The 16,300-nt window shown below is 47.3% G+C and overlaps 1 protein-coding gene across 1 annotated transcript; it reads left to right on the top strand.

The window, feature by feature from the left end:
- The first annotated feature begins 9,751 nt into the window (after nt 1–9,751).
- On the top strand, nt 9,752–11,806 carry LOC119103344 (ice-structuring glycoprotein-like). The gene is made up of 2 exons (XM_037226845.1): nt 9,752–9,792; nt 9,997–11,806. The coding sequence occupies exons 1-2, from the start codon at nt 9,781–9,783 to the stop codon at nt 11,635–11,637; spliced, it is 1,653 nt and encodes a 550-aa protein (XP_037082740.1). The 5' UTR covers nt 9,752–9,780; the 3' UTR covers nt 11,638–11,806.
- Nucleotides 11,807–16,300: the final 4,494 nt, after the last annotated feature.

The raw sequence follows: 16,300 nt of genomic DNA, 5'->3' as shown, positions 1-16,300 counted from the left end.
CTTTATGCTTGTGTTTGAACACGACAAAGCATAGTCAGCAAACTAAGAGAAACACTAGCACCTGTTACAGGGGTGTTCAAAGGAAAGCTGGTACTTCATTATGATCTTACCAACATTTTGAACCTATTGAGACATTACAGCATGTGATGAGTACATTGCATCTCATGAAGTCAGGAATTCATTTTGGCAGTAGGGGCTGGTGCGTGCAGGTCATAAATATACGGCCACGAATGAATGAACTACAAATGAAAATAATGTCATAATTAATAGTAGATAATACATAATACATTAATAATATGATAATTAATTACCAATAATAATAATAAACCACAAATAAATAAACCAACGGCCACAAATAAATCCCCCACTAATCCCCCACACGACACAGCCCCCGAAGAGAATGGCCGGATTGCGTCAGCTTTCGTATGTTCCAAGGCATTCTTTACGTCTGGCTGCCAGATGCTGCCAGGTGTTGCTGTCATCACAAAACCGTTCCATGACGTCATCAAGCAATAACGTAATCGGGCACATTTTTACAACCTTTGAAATTTCGCTAGGATCGTTTTGAACCTTGAAAGCTTACCAATGGTCACAAGTAAGCTTTTCCCATCATATTTGACGTTCACATCAATATCTTAAAACGTGGAACATTCCCTTTAACAAATTAAGTTTGGAACCACCTTGCCCAGGAAGCCAGGAACTGTCACTTCAGTACTCTCTCGAATGAAGGGCAGTAATATGAAATTAAACGCGCATTCGATATCGAAGGCGACGAACAAGCCATATTTCTGTGACCCTCAATTCGTGGATTGTGTCCGTCATTATACGCATACTGTCTCCTGTAAACCTTCATTTAAGAAGCGCTGTCTGTTCTGGAGCTACTAACTTGGCTGTTCAACAAATTCGTGCCACATGAACCTGGACCAAACCATATACTACTTGATGTAACTTGCCCGCATTCCTGTCCTCACGTGCTTTTCTGCCATTCTGTTAGCCAACATCTCATCTTTATTTTGGTCCAACTGAGATTCAAGCTCATTTAGGTCTCTGATTAACTTCCTCGCTTGCTCTTCTCTAGTCCGTTTTTTTTTTGTACACCGCGTACGAAATTGTTGTTTCTGTGGCATTCATGAGCAAAATTTGAGCACACAGCGAATCAGCCATAAATAATTCATCATCTTGTTGGTTATTAAAGAGAGACTTCGCTACGCAAGGGGGCTGAGTGTTGCCGCACGGTTTGACGGATTTCATTCTCAAAATCAACATGTGTGCTGTCCCGCAACAGGTACGTGTTCAGCTTGAAGCACCCCTACCTCGACTGCTCTGTTAAAGTTAGGTCTAATGTTGTCATAAAAAAGTTTGTTCGATATCCGGTTTGTGTGCTCGCATCCAGAATGTCCTGCTCAAAGTCATCGAAGCATAAGGAGACGTCGAGGCGTGCCTTCTCTTCAGGACCTGGCTTCTAATTCACCATGGATATTTTCGGACATTCTCATGCTGTGTTTTTTTACAGAAAAGGACCGTCAGTTGGATAGGTTCAATTAAACCCAAAAACGCTTTCATTCTTTCGCGTTAATGTTGTTTTCACGGGCGCAATTGCATGCTTGATGTTTTGGGAAAACATCAAGCTGAAGTCATCTACTAATATGATTGGAATAATAACTGTTCCCCGAAACTGTCCTTATTTAACATCATGAAAGGATTGAGAATCATCCCGATTAATCACATCCGGATCGTATGACCGCTTTGCTACATGTTTTTATTAGCATCACTACGAATTGGTGAAGCATGCATTGGACTCCTGATCCGGTACCCATTTCCGAATTATCCCCCCTTACACCAAACCACAGGAGAAAACAATTTTTGAGAAGCAGCCTGCCTTAGGCATACACTGCTCGTTCGGGCATTTATTTGTTTTCCTTCGACGAAGTCTACTTAATCTGCTTTTGTGTGTGGGCAGGGGCGTGTACAGAGCCTTACCAGAGAGGGGGGGGGGGGATATGATGACTTTACCTTCCAACCAAAGCAAGAGCAGAATCTAGAAGCTACCGCAAAATCAATTCTGTTTGTATATTGGAATCAATGAACTACAGGAGTCAGGCGTTCGAGGACTGCACGAAACAAGTCACTGAAGGTCTTCATTTTACAACTGTTCAGTGGAATCATCCTAAACCGGTAGGATTCGGAAGCCTGGCCTGACTGTTTGCTATGTTCTTCAGAGATATTGAGGACCTACTGAACGTAGATTGTAGATCGAAATGGGGTCCAACAGTGGCAAGTGCCTAGTAGCATTGGCAACCTATATTCATCTTGAGCTGTTCAACATCCAGTCAAGGTCGGTTACTGAGAAAAGTTATGCAACAAGGTTTTGGACGCTCGCACTAGCAAATCGCAAATAAAATCTTAGGGAACAGCCTCAACGCCCGACGCTTCAGTATCTAGGCCGCGCGGCGTCGGCCCCGCGACTGGCACTAGGCGTGCTAACGGGCAGAAATAAGAAGAGTGATTGAAAAAAGCATCTTTGGACACTCTAAGACGTCAATTCGTACATTTAGCAAATGGTCGGAGCGTTTCTAACTAGTCCGAGCATTGGGTTGGGTTGAATCTGTATGGTTGTGTTGTTGATGTAGGTATATTCACCATTTAACAAAATAGGTCGCAGCCTAATTCTGAACGATTCAAACATACTTTGAAGGATCGTCGGAGGCATCTTTCACGACGAGCGTTATCGTGCGCACGGCGCCCGCCTCCTGGCAGCGGCTATCGCCGTTCTGTTTTACGAGAAATGTACTACGGCCATCCCTGTTCCTGTTCCTGAGATGGCAAGCGTACAGGGTATAAAACTGCCTGCGGTTAGTTGTTTCACTAGTTGATTCTATGAAATAATGGACGGTTTCAGGTGAACTCTTCTAGATAACATATTTTGCAATGCCTTTTTAAAAGTGATGCAGGCATTCTCCCCATGATTTGTCCGATCATTTCCCTATTTTTTCTTCAATGAACTATGCCTCACACACATACTCCCCTGCTGTTAAAACACCTATTACCACATTTGATTACAGAAGCCTGGAATAATTTAAACAATTCCTTGTTGATCACCTTGTTGATATTGAAAATGAGCCAGAACCTGATGCTATTGCAAATCAAATTGTGTATGTTTACAATGCGGGTATCACCAGGCTTTCTCACACAAGGCACATTTCTCGAAAAACCAGCTCACGCAAGCCATCGGTATCACCTGCACTTTTTCTATCGATTATACATAAAAGTAAGCCATTCGAGCAGAAATTGAAGCATCCCAATCCTCCCAAAAAATGCAAAATACACTTCTTACTGAAACATTCTAACTACATCTCTTAGGCTATCCAAAAAGAAATACTGCAGTGATGAATTCACTTGACATTCTGGCAACTCTAAGGAAACATGGAAAACATTACACACTCTCATAAACTCAAAACAAAAAAGGATGCAGATCCAACCAGGATTATTGAGGCTAACGATACAATTATCACAGACGATCCGGATATCGCAGAATCATTTAGCCGCTTCTTCACTGACATTGGACAACAGTTACAAGACAAGATTCATAAATCATCATTCAACCCCCCCCCCGCTCATCACAAATGTAGAAAATGAAATGGATCTGCCTCCCCCCGCCCATTAATGAACAGGAATTAATTCTTGCCATCAATTGGGCTAAACAACGTTGGAGCTGGAGTCGACGATATGAATTCAAAAATATTCAGGTTATCTTATAGGGTAATACTCAAGGAAATTCTCCATATTTTCAACAGTTGTTTGTCCCGGGGATGTTTCCAGGCATTTTCAAAAATATGTGACCTAAACCCATTTTTAAAAGTGGGGACTCGAAATTTGTAAATTATTACAGACCTATCAGTATTTTGCCGCTTATGTCCAAAATTCTCGAAAAACTATTTATAATAGTCTCATCCTTCATCTAAACCAAAACCACCGAATTCATCAAAATCAGTTCAGATTTCAGATGAATAAAAGTATTTAAATGCCAATTGTTCTTCTCCAGGAAACCATCTCTAAGGCTTTTGAAAACGGAGAATATGTGTTTGGTTTGTATTTAGATTTGAAAAAGCCTTTGACACTGTAAACATAAACCTTCTACGTAAATTTAATAAATATGATATTCGACGAAAATCTCATGGAATCATACCTTTTTACTTGTCTGGCATAACTCAACACGTAAAAATTAGCAATTATCTATCAGCAATCAAACACGTAACAATGGGGGTACCTCAAGGATCCATTCTGGGCCCAATTCTCTCCTTAATGTACTTAACTGACTTGCCTAAATTCAGCAGTAACATGATTTCTCTGTCTGACGTTGATGATTCTGCGATTATTTTCAAAAATCAAAGTATTGTTTAACTTCAAAGCAGTGCCAGTACGCTTTTGGTTCTAATGACTTCTTGGTTTACTGCTAATTTTCTTTTCCTGAACGTATCAAAAACATTTACACAGCATCGGACTACCATTTCTTTGCATTTCCAGTTAAATGTGCAAATTAATAACTCACCTAGTGAAGAAAAAAAATCAAATACCTTGGTGTAATCATTGACAAATCTCTTAAATTTACAAGCCACATTAATTTTGTTGCAAGCATAGTAAGTAGAAATATTGGAATGATAAGTAGGGTTAAGTGCTTTATTGACAAAACAAGGCCACATCTACTCTATAACACTTGGATTCTTCCTTTGCACTGGCACACTGCTGCTGCTTGATTTGTGGTATAAATTATTCTTCTCAACTAGATCGGTAAGTGATTTTGCAAAAAAGGGCTGTGCGTCTTATAAAAAATGTGTACCCTTCACAAAAGCTCAGAGCCAATCTTTAAACGGTGCAACATTTTGAAGCTATCGGATATCGCTAAATCCCAAATCTTAACTGTCATGCACAAAGTTGTAACTTCACAGCTCCCTGCATCATTCGATTTAATACACAAGCTCTACTAATCAAATGACATGGATATGAGGCGAGTAAAACATTTAGAGCAACCTTTCTCTAATCGTAATCATAGACTACTTACAGCATCTTGCCTTGGCCCTAAGCTGTGGAACGACATTATGGTCTCATATTTTCCAAGAATATCTGATGTCTCTGTATCAAAAATCATCGCTCAGAGCATCATCCGCATGCACTTCGTGAATACATATTAACGTAACCAACATATCTGAAGATATTGCAATCCTTTGCACTGCACATATCCAACGCACTTCATATCTGACCTCCCTCATGTTCCATAATCAAGTTCCGATATAGTTAAAGTCATGGATATGTACCCAAATTCACGGCGCTGGCTCCGGGAGTTCTCCCAGCAACAAGCTCCGCTTAGCTGGGTGGACTCCCTGAACATCCAGCTCTTAACCCAGCACGAAAATGACCAGATAATTGCCCCCTCCAACTTGTGCGAATGTACAACCCTTACAACACGATGAATTGAGTGGTTGTAGCTTACTGGGCGGTTATAGCGGGCTGTCATTAGCTGACTTTGGCTAATGGCTACTTTAAGCCCTCTCATCTATGATTTTTCCTTGCCTATTACATAACACAATTCCTTCGGGTCTGCACCACCTCTTCGCACGCCTAGTTACGTTTGTTTCGTCTTCCTAGCTGGGAGTGCCGCGACTTGATTTATGTTTTCTGGTGTTAACGCACGGTTTTATGCGTCGCTGGGATTGAGGGAGGGGCGCTCCTGGTTACCTGTTCTTGCGTAACGGCACAGAAAAAAACATGAGTTGGCATTGTTCATTTTGCCTCTGAACATTTTGTACAGAGAGCGGAACGCGTTCAGAAGATTTTGCATGCTGGTGGTGGGCAGTTACGACACACAAATATACCTTAAAGGTGAGAATTGCTGAAAGTGGTTAGCGCCCTGTGTAACGACTATGAGGCCGCTAGCCCAATGCCTACGTCAATGCAATGCTACAAAACAACATTGAGTTAGTGCAAGATCACACGCACGTTGTGTGTGTGATCTTGTGCCCCCAGCGGACATGTGCCATTCACATTCAATTTGTGGCATGTGTCAATACGTACGTTATTTTAAACTCAATGCAAGTTGGGAAACTTGTGCCCTAAATGCTGTCTCTCCTCTTGCGAAATCCTGCTTGCGCCCCTGGGCTCATATACTGCAGAGACTTTGGAGTTAATCAGGGCATATCAGGGAAAATCTGGTAAGTTGCGTGCACACGAAGACTTCTGCCAATGAAAGACTTAACAGCCAGTGACCGGTAGACCAGTGGAAACTTACGGCTGTATGTAAAGCCATCTCAAGTGCAGGTTGAAGAGTATGCGGAGCAAGAGCCAAACGGTAAGAAAAGTACCAGAGCATCCAAGGATGTTCGAAAGCGATGAAGGTCAGATCATTGTGCTTTCTGTTGGAGCTTCGTAAGTTATGTTGGTGTTTGGAGGCCCAAACTAAGCACAAAAAATGTTATTGAGTCGTTCTTCTTCTGAGAGCTTTCAGAAATCTCCTGAGCTTTTTCACGTACTCACTTCAGCTCTATTTTGTCTACATGCATCTCGAGGCCTTGTATCCTCAGGGGTTCTTAGAGCGTCACTCCTACTATCCTGGGACCTCAGAATGAGACCCGATGATGGGCCCGCAAGCGGACTCAATTTCTAACACAAGTCTCTGCCCCTTGGTACCCAGTTACAATATTGCTATTAACAAATTAATATTTCTTCGGACGATCGTCCTCGCCTGGCGTGCGAGCCCGCAGTCCATATACAATGTTCTGGACAGTTAGTTATCCGACCTTCATCAGTTCGGAGTCGGAGTTAGTAAGTCCTGAGAAGGACAGCATGGTGTTTAGCTTCCAGCCGTGCACGCCGTTTCTTAAGCTTCCTGACGTCCATTTACCTAGTTTTGGGGTCCACCTCTTGCCATCGCAATTTTTGTTGGACTGATTGTTGCATTCATTAAAACATAGCGTGAAATATACATATAATGTGAAATATATACGTAATATGATAAACACAGCCAAATTTTAGCAGTTTACAGAGCAACTCCAATCAGCCTGAGAGGAGCCCATTGTCCGCATATGGGCTGCCCCCCACTCCCTGGAACGCCCTTCTTTGGTTATGTGTGTGCATTCGTTTGTTGACCGCGAACTACTCAGACCCGGGTCGCTCGCTCGCTCTCTCGCTCTCTCGCTCTCTCGCTCTCTCGCTCTCTCGCTCTCTCGCTCTCTCGCTCTCTCGCTCTCTCGCTCCCTCGCTCTCTCGCTCTCTCGCTCTCTCGCTCTCTCGCTCTCTCTCTCTCTCTCTCTCTCTCTCTCTCTCTCTCTCTCTCTCTCTCTCTCTCTCTCTCTCTCTCTCTCTCTCTCTCTCTCTCTCCAGTTGGCAAGCGTGCTCTTCCCTGTCTCGTCAGGTCTAACCTTGAACTTCACCTTGCCATTCACTTTGAAGTGCTCCTGCACGTGGGTGGGGCGAGACTCTACACTCGTTTTCGTGGTTTCTCATCCACTAAGCAACCAGATTGGCTTCATCATGCTAGGTGTGTTCGTCCGCTGGGTCTGCTTGCTTTTTTTAGCGTCCCTTCACTTGAGATTGAGGCGCACCGAGTGTCTCTCTAGCATAGCTCACGTCCTCTCTATCCAGGCTTAGTACACAGTAAGCTTTGCCTTAAATTTAGAAATGCCGTTCTACGTGGACTTAGCATGCCTATCTTCTGTATTTCAGGCGTCCCTGCGTTCAGGCTTAGCGTCGTCTAATCGCCTCGGTTGAGTGGCTCTGCTCTGCCCGGGCTGAGTGACAATCTTCACTTAACTTCCCGCGACAGGGCCACCGGAACGGTCGATGCCAAAATTTTCGGATGCCCGGGGACCTAAGACTCTTATTAAGTTGCGCCTCTGAAAATAGCGTCCGGAAAACGTGAGCAGCCCCAGCCACAGTGTTTCTTCCGCGACACGGCCTGCTCGGCTCGCGCTGCCACGAGGCCGTCTGCCGATGCCTCCAACTGCCCACGGCCAGGGCCATCTCACCGCTCGGCCATGGCCAAATTCCTCAGTAACAGGGACAGCTTGCCTTAATTGGTATCTGGATGTCGACTGGCTTGACCAGTCTTGACGTTAGAAGTTCAGTTTTATACGAGACATGAGTGCGATGGGTAAACTGTCCGAATCAAGACATACGAGCCGCGTAGCACCTTTATGGTGAGATTTCCGCAGAATAAGTGCTTGTTAAGGATGCTTAAGGTCTCATCTTATTGATATCTTATCAAGATGGCTCACTTTGATGACCATTTATCAGTAAACAAAACTTGAATAAGTGTAGATAAAGCACGCTCGTACAGGTTTGGCTTTAAGTCTTGTTAGTCAGCCAGGGAAATAGTCATAGCTCGTGTGCGAGGACATTCAAGCCCTAATACATCTTTAAGATATGACGCCACTCATTTAACAAGGCGGATTTACTTCTTTAACTTTGGTAGCTACACAACCATGCATCGATTGTGGCAGATTTGGACTGTGTTACCTTTGCAGCAAGGCGAGCATTACTGCACTATTGATTTATTCCTCAAGTTCACCCCGGAGTCTGCGTGGATCGACGCTTCCTCGTCCTGGTGCATCATCGTGACTGCAATCGATCTCACGCTGGAAATACAACCACGGCTAAAACAACGGAAGCAAGAACGTGAAGCGCTTGAAGGCTCAATCAAGTAAATTCGGATCAATACCTCAGTGTTCTACGATGCTCTGTTTCGAGACACCAGTCACGATGAACTACATTTTAACAAGCGTTCTTGAAGTCTGCATATCCCATGATAAGCCCACAACAGATCTCTGTCGTTTGGCCGCTAATAACTCGAGAACAGTTGAGGTAAACTACCAAACCGCATCTTGTTAGAGTCAGCATGATGAGAGGAAGGCGTATGTGATGCTTTGGTCATATGCTGAATAGTATTTATCGTATCTCTCACCGTCCTCATCGGAGCCATTGAACACACACCCTGCAAACTGGATGTTTATGACTGTTTCAATCCCTCCTAGATGTCCATAGTTCCGAGACTGAGGTTCTGAGATTATGGTTTTCTGATCTGAAACCAAACAATGTTGAGATGCCTGGCGGTGCGCGTGTGAAATACCGATATCTTTTTTTCGAACCGGAGTGTCTTCTGAGAAGCTTTAGCGGGCTAATTATGCAACGCTTGAACGGACTGAAACACGAACAGTCTTACCCGTTCATCGTGTTCTCATACATCATTATCCGAGCCAGGATCCCGCGATCCGAACAGGGCAGTTTTCCCGGCGCTAATCGCGTCTACGCTTGGACCACCCCGATCGATCCGAAACCATCCTGGGGACGGCTCTGGTGGGGGGGATATACCATAACAAATTGTACAAAGCATCATTTTGTTCCTCCAAATTTGTCCATGGAGAGCACGTTTTTCGCTTTTTTCCATTGAAATGTCATGAACAGGTCAGGTTTTCCCCTGTCAAAAGCGCCAGCTTGACCTCCTCCCCCCCACCCCGAACTGTTCCCCGTCCTTAATCCAGAGACGCAAATACATCCATACCGGTGGCGGCCGGCTGGTGGTCGTCGCACCGCGGTGCGTCGCGAACTGACGCGTGACGCGGCGGGAGTGCGCACGGGGCGGGGTCCTCACCGTGACCGGAGGCGTGTGTCCAACTCGCCCGCCGGCCGGCCAGCCGGCTCCCCCGCAAGGACGGCCCGCCGCCGGCCGGTATATAAACGCCGACGTCCATCCCAACGATGTCCAGTCGGAGATTTCTGTCAGATCACAACATGAAGGGCCTCGTAAGTGTTCCAACAGTCTCCCGCGCCGATGAAATGTGACACCATTCATTTCCTGCTGTTAAAACGAAACGCTATTTTCATGCTACCTCCTGAAATGACCTATTACTTATATTTTCTGAGTAAATACGACCGCGAGAGGATGCTTCAAGCGGTGGGGTGAAATTTGCTATATCTTAACATGTGAAAATGGTTGCCCGATTCCAGGTGGTGATTGCTGCACTAGCTGTGGTGGGCTCAGCTGCCCCCGGCAACTATGCCAACCTCAGGAGTGCTGCTTTCCCCGCTGGCCTGGGTGCCATCGCTGCCCCCGTCGAGCTCAAGACCATCAAGGTGGATGAGGTCAAGTCCACTCCTGTGACCGCGAACCACGCTGCTGTGACCTACTCAGCTGGCGCCATCGCCGCTCCTCTTGGCTATGCTGCCCACGGCTATGCTGCCCACGGCTTCGCTGCCCCCGCAGCTGTGGCTGTGAAGGCTGCTGCCCCCTTAAAGCTCAAGACCATCAAGGTGGATGAGGTTGAGGCTGCTCCTCTAACCTCGAACCACGCTGCTGTGACCTACTCGACTGGCGCCATCGCCGCTCCTCTTGGCTATGCTGCCCACGGCTATGCTGCCCACGGCTTCGCTGCCCCCGCCGCTGTGGCTGTGAAGGCTGCCGCCCCCGCGCACTTCAAGACCATCAAGGTGGATGAGGTCAAGGCCGCCCCCGTGGCCGCAAGCCATGCTGCTCTGACCTACTCCGCTGGTGCCATCGCCGCTCCCGTGGGCTACGCTGCCCACGGCTATGCTGCCCACGGCTACGCTGCCCCCGCTGCTGTGGCTGTGAAGGCTGCTGCCCCTGTGGAGCTCAAGACTATTAAGGTGGAAGAGGTCAAGGCTGCTGCTGCTCCGGTGGCATATGCCAGCCATGCCGCTGTGGCTGTGAAGGCTGCCCCGGCTGTGGCTGTCGCTGCCCCCGCCGTCACCTACGCCGCCGCCGCCCCCGCCATCGTCCGTCAGGAGGTCGAGATCCCCGTCACCAAGACGGTCCACTACGCTGACGAGCAGGTCGTCACTGGATATACCACGAGCATCCACAAGCCGGCCATTGCTGCCCCCGTCATCGCTGCCCCCAGGACCCTGGTTGGCAAGACCGTCACCAACCCGGCCACCGTTAGCGTGCAAAAGTACGCCGCTGAGGTCAAGACCATCAACCACGTGCCCCAGCCGTACGATGTGCCTTACGATGTGCCTGAGCCGTACGCCGTGCCCACCCCCGTGCACACGGCCCCCGTGGAGGTGAGGAAGCGCGTTTACGCCCCGGCCGCCTACGCCGCCCCTGTGGTCCAGGCTGCCCCGGCCGCCGTTGCTGTCAAGGCTGCTCCCGCCGTTGCCGTTAAGGCTGCCCCTGTGGCCTACGCTGCCCACGGCTACGCTGCCCCGGCCGCTGTTGCCGTCAAGGCTGCCCCCGCCGCCGTAGCCGTTAAGGCTGCCCCCGTGGCCTACGCTGCCCATGGCTTCGCTGCCCCGGCTGCTGTTGCCGTCAAGGCTGCCCCCGCCACCGTTGCCGTCAAGACCGCCCCCGTGGCCTACGCTGCCCACGGCTTCGCTGCCCCGGCCGCTGTTGCCGTCAAGGCTGCTCACGCCGCCGTAGCCGTTAAGGCTGCCCCCGTGGCCTACGCTGCCCACGGCTTCGCTGCCCCGGCCGCTGTTGCCGTCAAGGCTGCCCCCGCCAGTGTTGCCGTTAAGGCCGCCCCTGTGGCCTACGCTGCTCACGGCTACGCTGCCCCTGCTGCCATTGCCCTCAAGGCTGCCCCCGCTGCTGCGGAGATCAAGTCCGACAAACCGGCCGTCCACGCCTGGTAAATTGATGGACAAGTGCGTCACGCGGTTGGTGTTGCAGCCCAGCGCGAGGGTTGGTTGGTTTGACGCGCGTCGGCTCGTACGGCGAGGACTGTAGGTGTAAGAGTGGTGTCAGTGTGTGGTGCCCTACCATGTTGTGATCATCTTCCTCAATATACTTCCATCTCCATCATCGTGGCGTTTTGTGGCAGTGATTTGCGCAGGGGTAATGTAGATTTCTGTTACGAAGCTCAGCATTAGCATGCTGTTCTTGCCGTCTAACTCTGCCCATTTTGCGTGGGTGCCGATGGTGCGGTACTTAAGGTGCGGATGTGGGAAACTGGAGATACAGTTTTCGTCAAACCGCTGTACCGCTCTTTTCCGCTAAGGTGAGAGGCGGGCGAAGCTAAGAACCCATGACTGTCGTCATTGGTTCACACGCAAGCAGGGAATTTCAATGCTGTTTTGGTGTCGACTGCTCATAAAAGGTCTCAGCAGTATGAACTTGAGGAATTTCGCGCTCAAAATAATGCGTATTTCCAAGTGTTTCTGTATGCACGACCGACGGGAATTTTGTTTTCTGTGTACAGTGAGTCTCGCTCCGAACAATCAATCAGACATTTCAGAAAAATCCACAGCGTGGTTTTCAGTATTCCACATCACTGACTGTAAAAATACACCGCACACGCAAGTGCAACACACCCTAAAAATATAAGCCAACCTGGTCCTTAAAACGACTACGTCCGTGGGCGGCGCTACCAACGCTCTCGATGCGCGACTCAAAATGAGCGCCGACCGTGTCCCCTGCCCAATTTGAGACACAGTTCAGGAAATGATTGGCTCCAACTGCATCACGTACCTCATATCAGGGCAGTCCAACTCCTATAAATGCAAACGACAAATAACCACTGTTGTCGGACCTTTTGGAGCAAGCTTCAAAAACACGCGATGGTGAAACCCCAGAACCAATTGTCTTATCGTACCGCAGTAGGGCCACTGCAGCACCATCAAGAAAAAATAAGGGTAAACTTGTTGCTTGTTTTCGAGTCCAAAATACTCTGTCTATCCTTTCTAACAGCACTGTTCTTCATTTATTGGCAGCTCTAGAGGGTACCCAGAGTCCGCAATAGCTGTAGTTGTCGCAACTGACGTCGTCATGACAACCGTCGTCCCCGCGACGGTGGCAGAATCGCCTGAAGGTCCTTGCCAGCTGTTTGGTTTGGAAGTGCCACTTTTGAGTTATTTTAACCCGCACATTGCGGGTCGGCGGGTTAGAAGTGGCACCTTTACTGGTGTGAATGACGTCAGTACAAACTAACGGTCGTGATTGGCGCGGCGGGTCAGTTACCGAGAAGCACATTGGTTGAATTTTGCACCAGTCCATCACTATAAGCCATACACTATCCCGTTTCCCAAAGCTAAAGTATGCTTTGAAAAGAGCCGCTGTGGTAAATGTCATAGGGGAGATATCAAAGCAATTGCATAACGTTTCGTTGAATATGCGGGATAATGGCCTAAGGCCTTGATCTGTGGTTTTCAAACAGCGTGTTTCAAGCTTACGTAGCATTTCAAAGGACTAATCTTTATTGACATTGGGTTTTGAACCAAAATAGCCATCCTGAAGACCTTTCGGTGCCGTTTACAACCCAACCCTTCTTAAGATCTTAGCCTCCCCTAGTTTTTGAGCTATACGTCTGCGAGAATGGGAAAAGGTATACCGGAAGGAGTATTCCAAAGTCGTCTTGGCATTCGTCCGCCACAACAACGCCATTTAAATCCTGTCATTCCATAAGCCATGCAGCAATCAAGGCCGAGAAAAATGTAATTGTCGCGGAGTTCATATCTGGCAATCGTAAGCGTAATTTCCAGACATGACGGCCATCAACTGTCTCTCAATGAATGTCGTGCATAGTGCGATGACGTAATCAATCCATGGCGCATTGAGGAGCTTATTAAACAGAGAATCGTGTTGTCAAGAGCGGTCTTTTCCACTTGAAAAATACATCAATAGTTGTAAGTAAGCTTGATTCATCACACTTGATGCCCGCTTCAGTATCTTCAAATTTAAAACATTCCCTGTAATTTGACACCTTAATATGTTGTAAACATTACAGAACACACACGTTGCAAAAAGCAAGGCAAATGAAACGCATTACTTTCGTAGCGGTGAGCAGGGAGTCCAATGAGATTTCTTCCGCAAGAGCGGCCATTTCAAATACAAATTCTGAGCTATTCAGAAGGATTCTTAGAAAACTGGTCTCACCGATCAAATCGGACGAGTCTGGTCCAACAATAAGTGGCATAACCAAAAATGGTGTCATACTCCCTTTAAATACTGTCAACTGGCAACACGTGTCGGTGTTCCATTCAGCCACTGAGCGAAAGAAGGCTGGATAATTCGCATTGGGATTCACAAATATTGCGGCAAGAAAGCAGAAGGCTGCCCGCATGCTCACTTAGCGTGCCTCCTTTTGTGCTCAGGCTCATGCGTCTTGCGTTCCCATTCCACTCCAGCTCCGTTTTTTCAATCATGCGCATTTGCTACCGTTCCTTCATAACTCTTCGGCATCGCGGGTGTGCCAGGACCGTCGCCTTGGTTGGAGCCGTTGACCGTGGCCAGCGTCAGTGACTTCCTGTTCGCCAGCGCCAGCACCGACCACTTTTCCGGGATATGCCTCCTTCAGGAAGACGCCAACAACGACAGCTGGCACCGCGGTGGCCTACTCCAACAGCGTGCCCATATGTGCGCTCGCGTCAGCTTATGTCCGTTTGACTGCCGCCGTCCATTCATGCCGGCACATTTGGTGTCTTGGTGTGTCGTACTTGGATCCCTCGATCAGCGGGCAGCCGATTAGCAGCCACTGACTGACAAGCAAACTTCAACTGCAATCAGCGACAGCATCCGCCATACTCTTGTATTACAAAGTTATTCTGTACTGCACGAGTTTTGAAACCTTTCGGCTTATCAACCTGCGATTCGAGCAGTCATTGGGAACAGTGCCGCTGTACCTGGGGCTCCAGCGCGAATTATGAACAAGTGGGTTCGTCACTACTATAGGGTATACATTCGTCTCTTCAGTGAAAAACACACGGTGCTACGCTTCCCACATGTGTTTGCACAAACGGTCACACTCGGCGCTAAACCAGTTACTAAGACTTTCCGGCTGACCCGTGTTTATAAACGACAGCTCAGAGGAATGCTGATGAGCTAATGCATGAGTTGCATAGATAAGTGACATCACCCGCATGATGTACATGTCCTTTTCTCAGGACACCGTAAGCGGACGCATTTTTCCTAAGGCATGTCCTTGCGAGTGTGTTCAACTTTGTATTATTACGGACCGAGAGTTGTAGATGCATGAGCCGGGTAATAGCCAGGGATTCGACTGCACAAGGCTCTATAATTCATTTGAGGCCAAAATGGAATATCATAACGCCATGATCTAATTGTATAAGATTTTGTGCAAGCAATCAAGATCAAAACTTACTAAACGCAATAAGTGAAATTTTCAACAGCATTCGCTAATTTATGTCAATAGTATTCCCAACTTGTGGATTTCCAAACTTTCCAAATTTGTGGACCAATAATTTTGGATGCATGCACCGGATTATAGCCAGGGATTGGACTAGACCGATATCAAAAATACCGTCCAGCATCCAAAAGCACCAAGAGTGAAATTTTTGTTGCATGCGCACTCGTTTGTGACACGCGATTTGTGTCCTATTCTTGCAGTTGCATTTCTCCTGCCTGTGCAACTGTATTCTATCAACACCAAAGGACGAACAAGATCGTCTGAAAGATATGTTCCGTTTTGGAACAGATCGATCTTACTTCAGTGATATGCGAAAACATCACAAGCCACGTATTAACTTGAAGATAAACACAGGGTAATGACAATGCATTAACATAAACAGGTAAAGCAATTTGGCCAAGAATTGCAGATGCAGAGGTCAGGACAGGGCGAGGAAAAGGGAAGGTGGATGATGCAACTCTTAATGGATGCGACATAGGATGACATTTTGACTCTCCAGCTCTGTCTACTGTTGTTTAAAAGGTGTCCGCGATCAATTTGATCGATCAGTTTAGAGCTATGGTCTGTTAACGGTCAGGGTACCCTATTTTAAAAGCTTAGCTTTCAGGCCTTGGCTTCATCGGGTATAATCATGTAGGTAACGACATTGCTGTTGAGCCGGATTGTAAATCCTGCAGACAGGGCATTTTTGGTGTGATAGGGATGGTGTGATGACAAATGGAGGTAGCATTGGCTGTGGTACAGAAAAAATCGTTTGGATATGATCAGGGAGGCTTAAACGTCCTGACTTGGTGGGCTATTTTGGGGACAAACATGTACAGGTTCTAGTTTTGCGCAACGCTTTGTGCCATAAATGCCTTTGATTGATCGTTTTAGTGACGGCAAAGAAACAGTAGCTTAGAACACGCTGCACTTCCTTACATGAGGCTTCCATGGTCATGCACTTCGTCACACACCACTAGGAGGCCTTTTTGTAATGACTTAAAGGGGAGTATGAGGCGTTCTTGTTTGCTTCCTTGGAAGTATCTCATGGTCGAGAATCTGTTAAGTAGTTCTTTTGTGGGTTTTAAAGGGAGTGTGTCTAGTCAAGTTAGGATTTTTGATTGTGCACGTAGGATGGGAGGGAGTTCCGATTACAAATTTCGGCGCCATTG

This window comes from Pollicipes pollicipes, unplaced genomic scaffold (assembly GCF_011947565.3).
Source record: "Pollicipes pollicipes isolate AB1234 unplaced genomic scaffold, Ppol_2.1 Scaffold_5724;HRSCAF=6776_pilon_pilon_pilon, whole genome shotgun sequence".
Taxonomy (NCBI): Eukaryota; Metazoa; Arthropoda; class Thecostraca; order Pollicipedomorpha; family Pollicipedidae; genus Pollicipes; species Pollicipes pollicipes.
The sequence above is the reverse complement of the archived record's forward strand: the minus strand, read 5'-3'. Positions and strand labels throughout refer to the sequence as shown.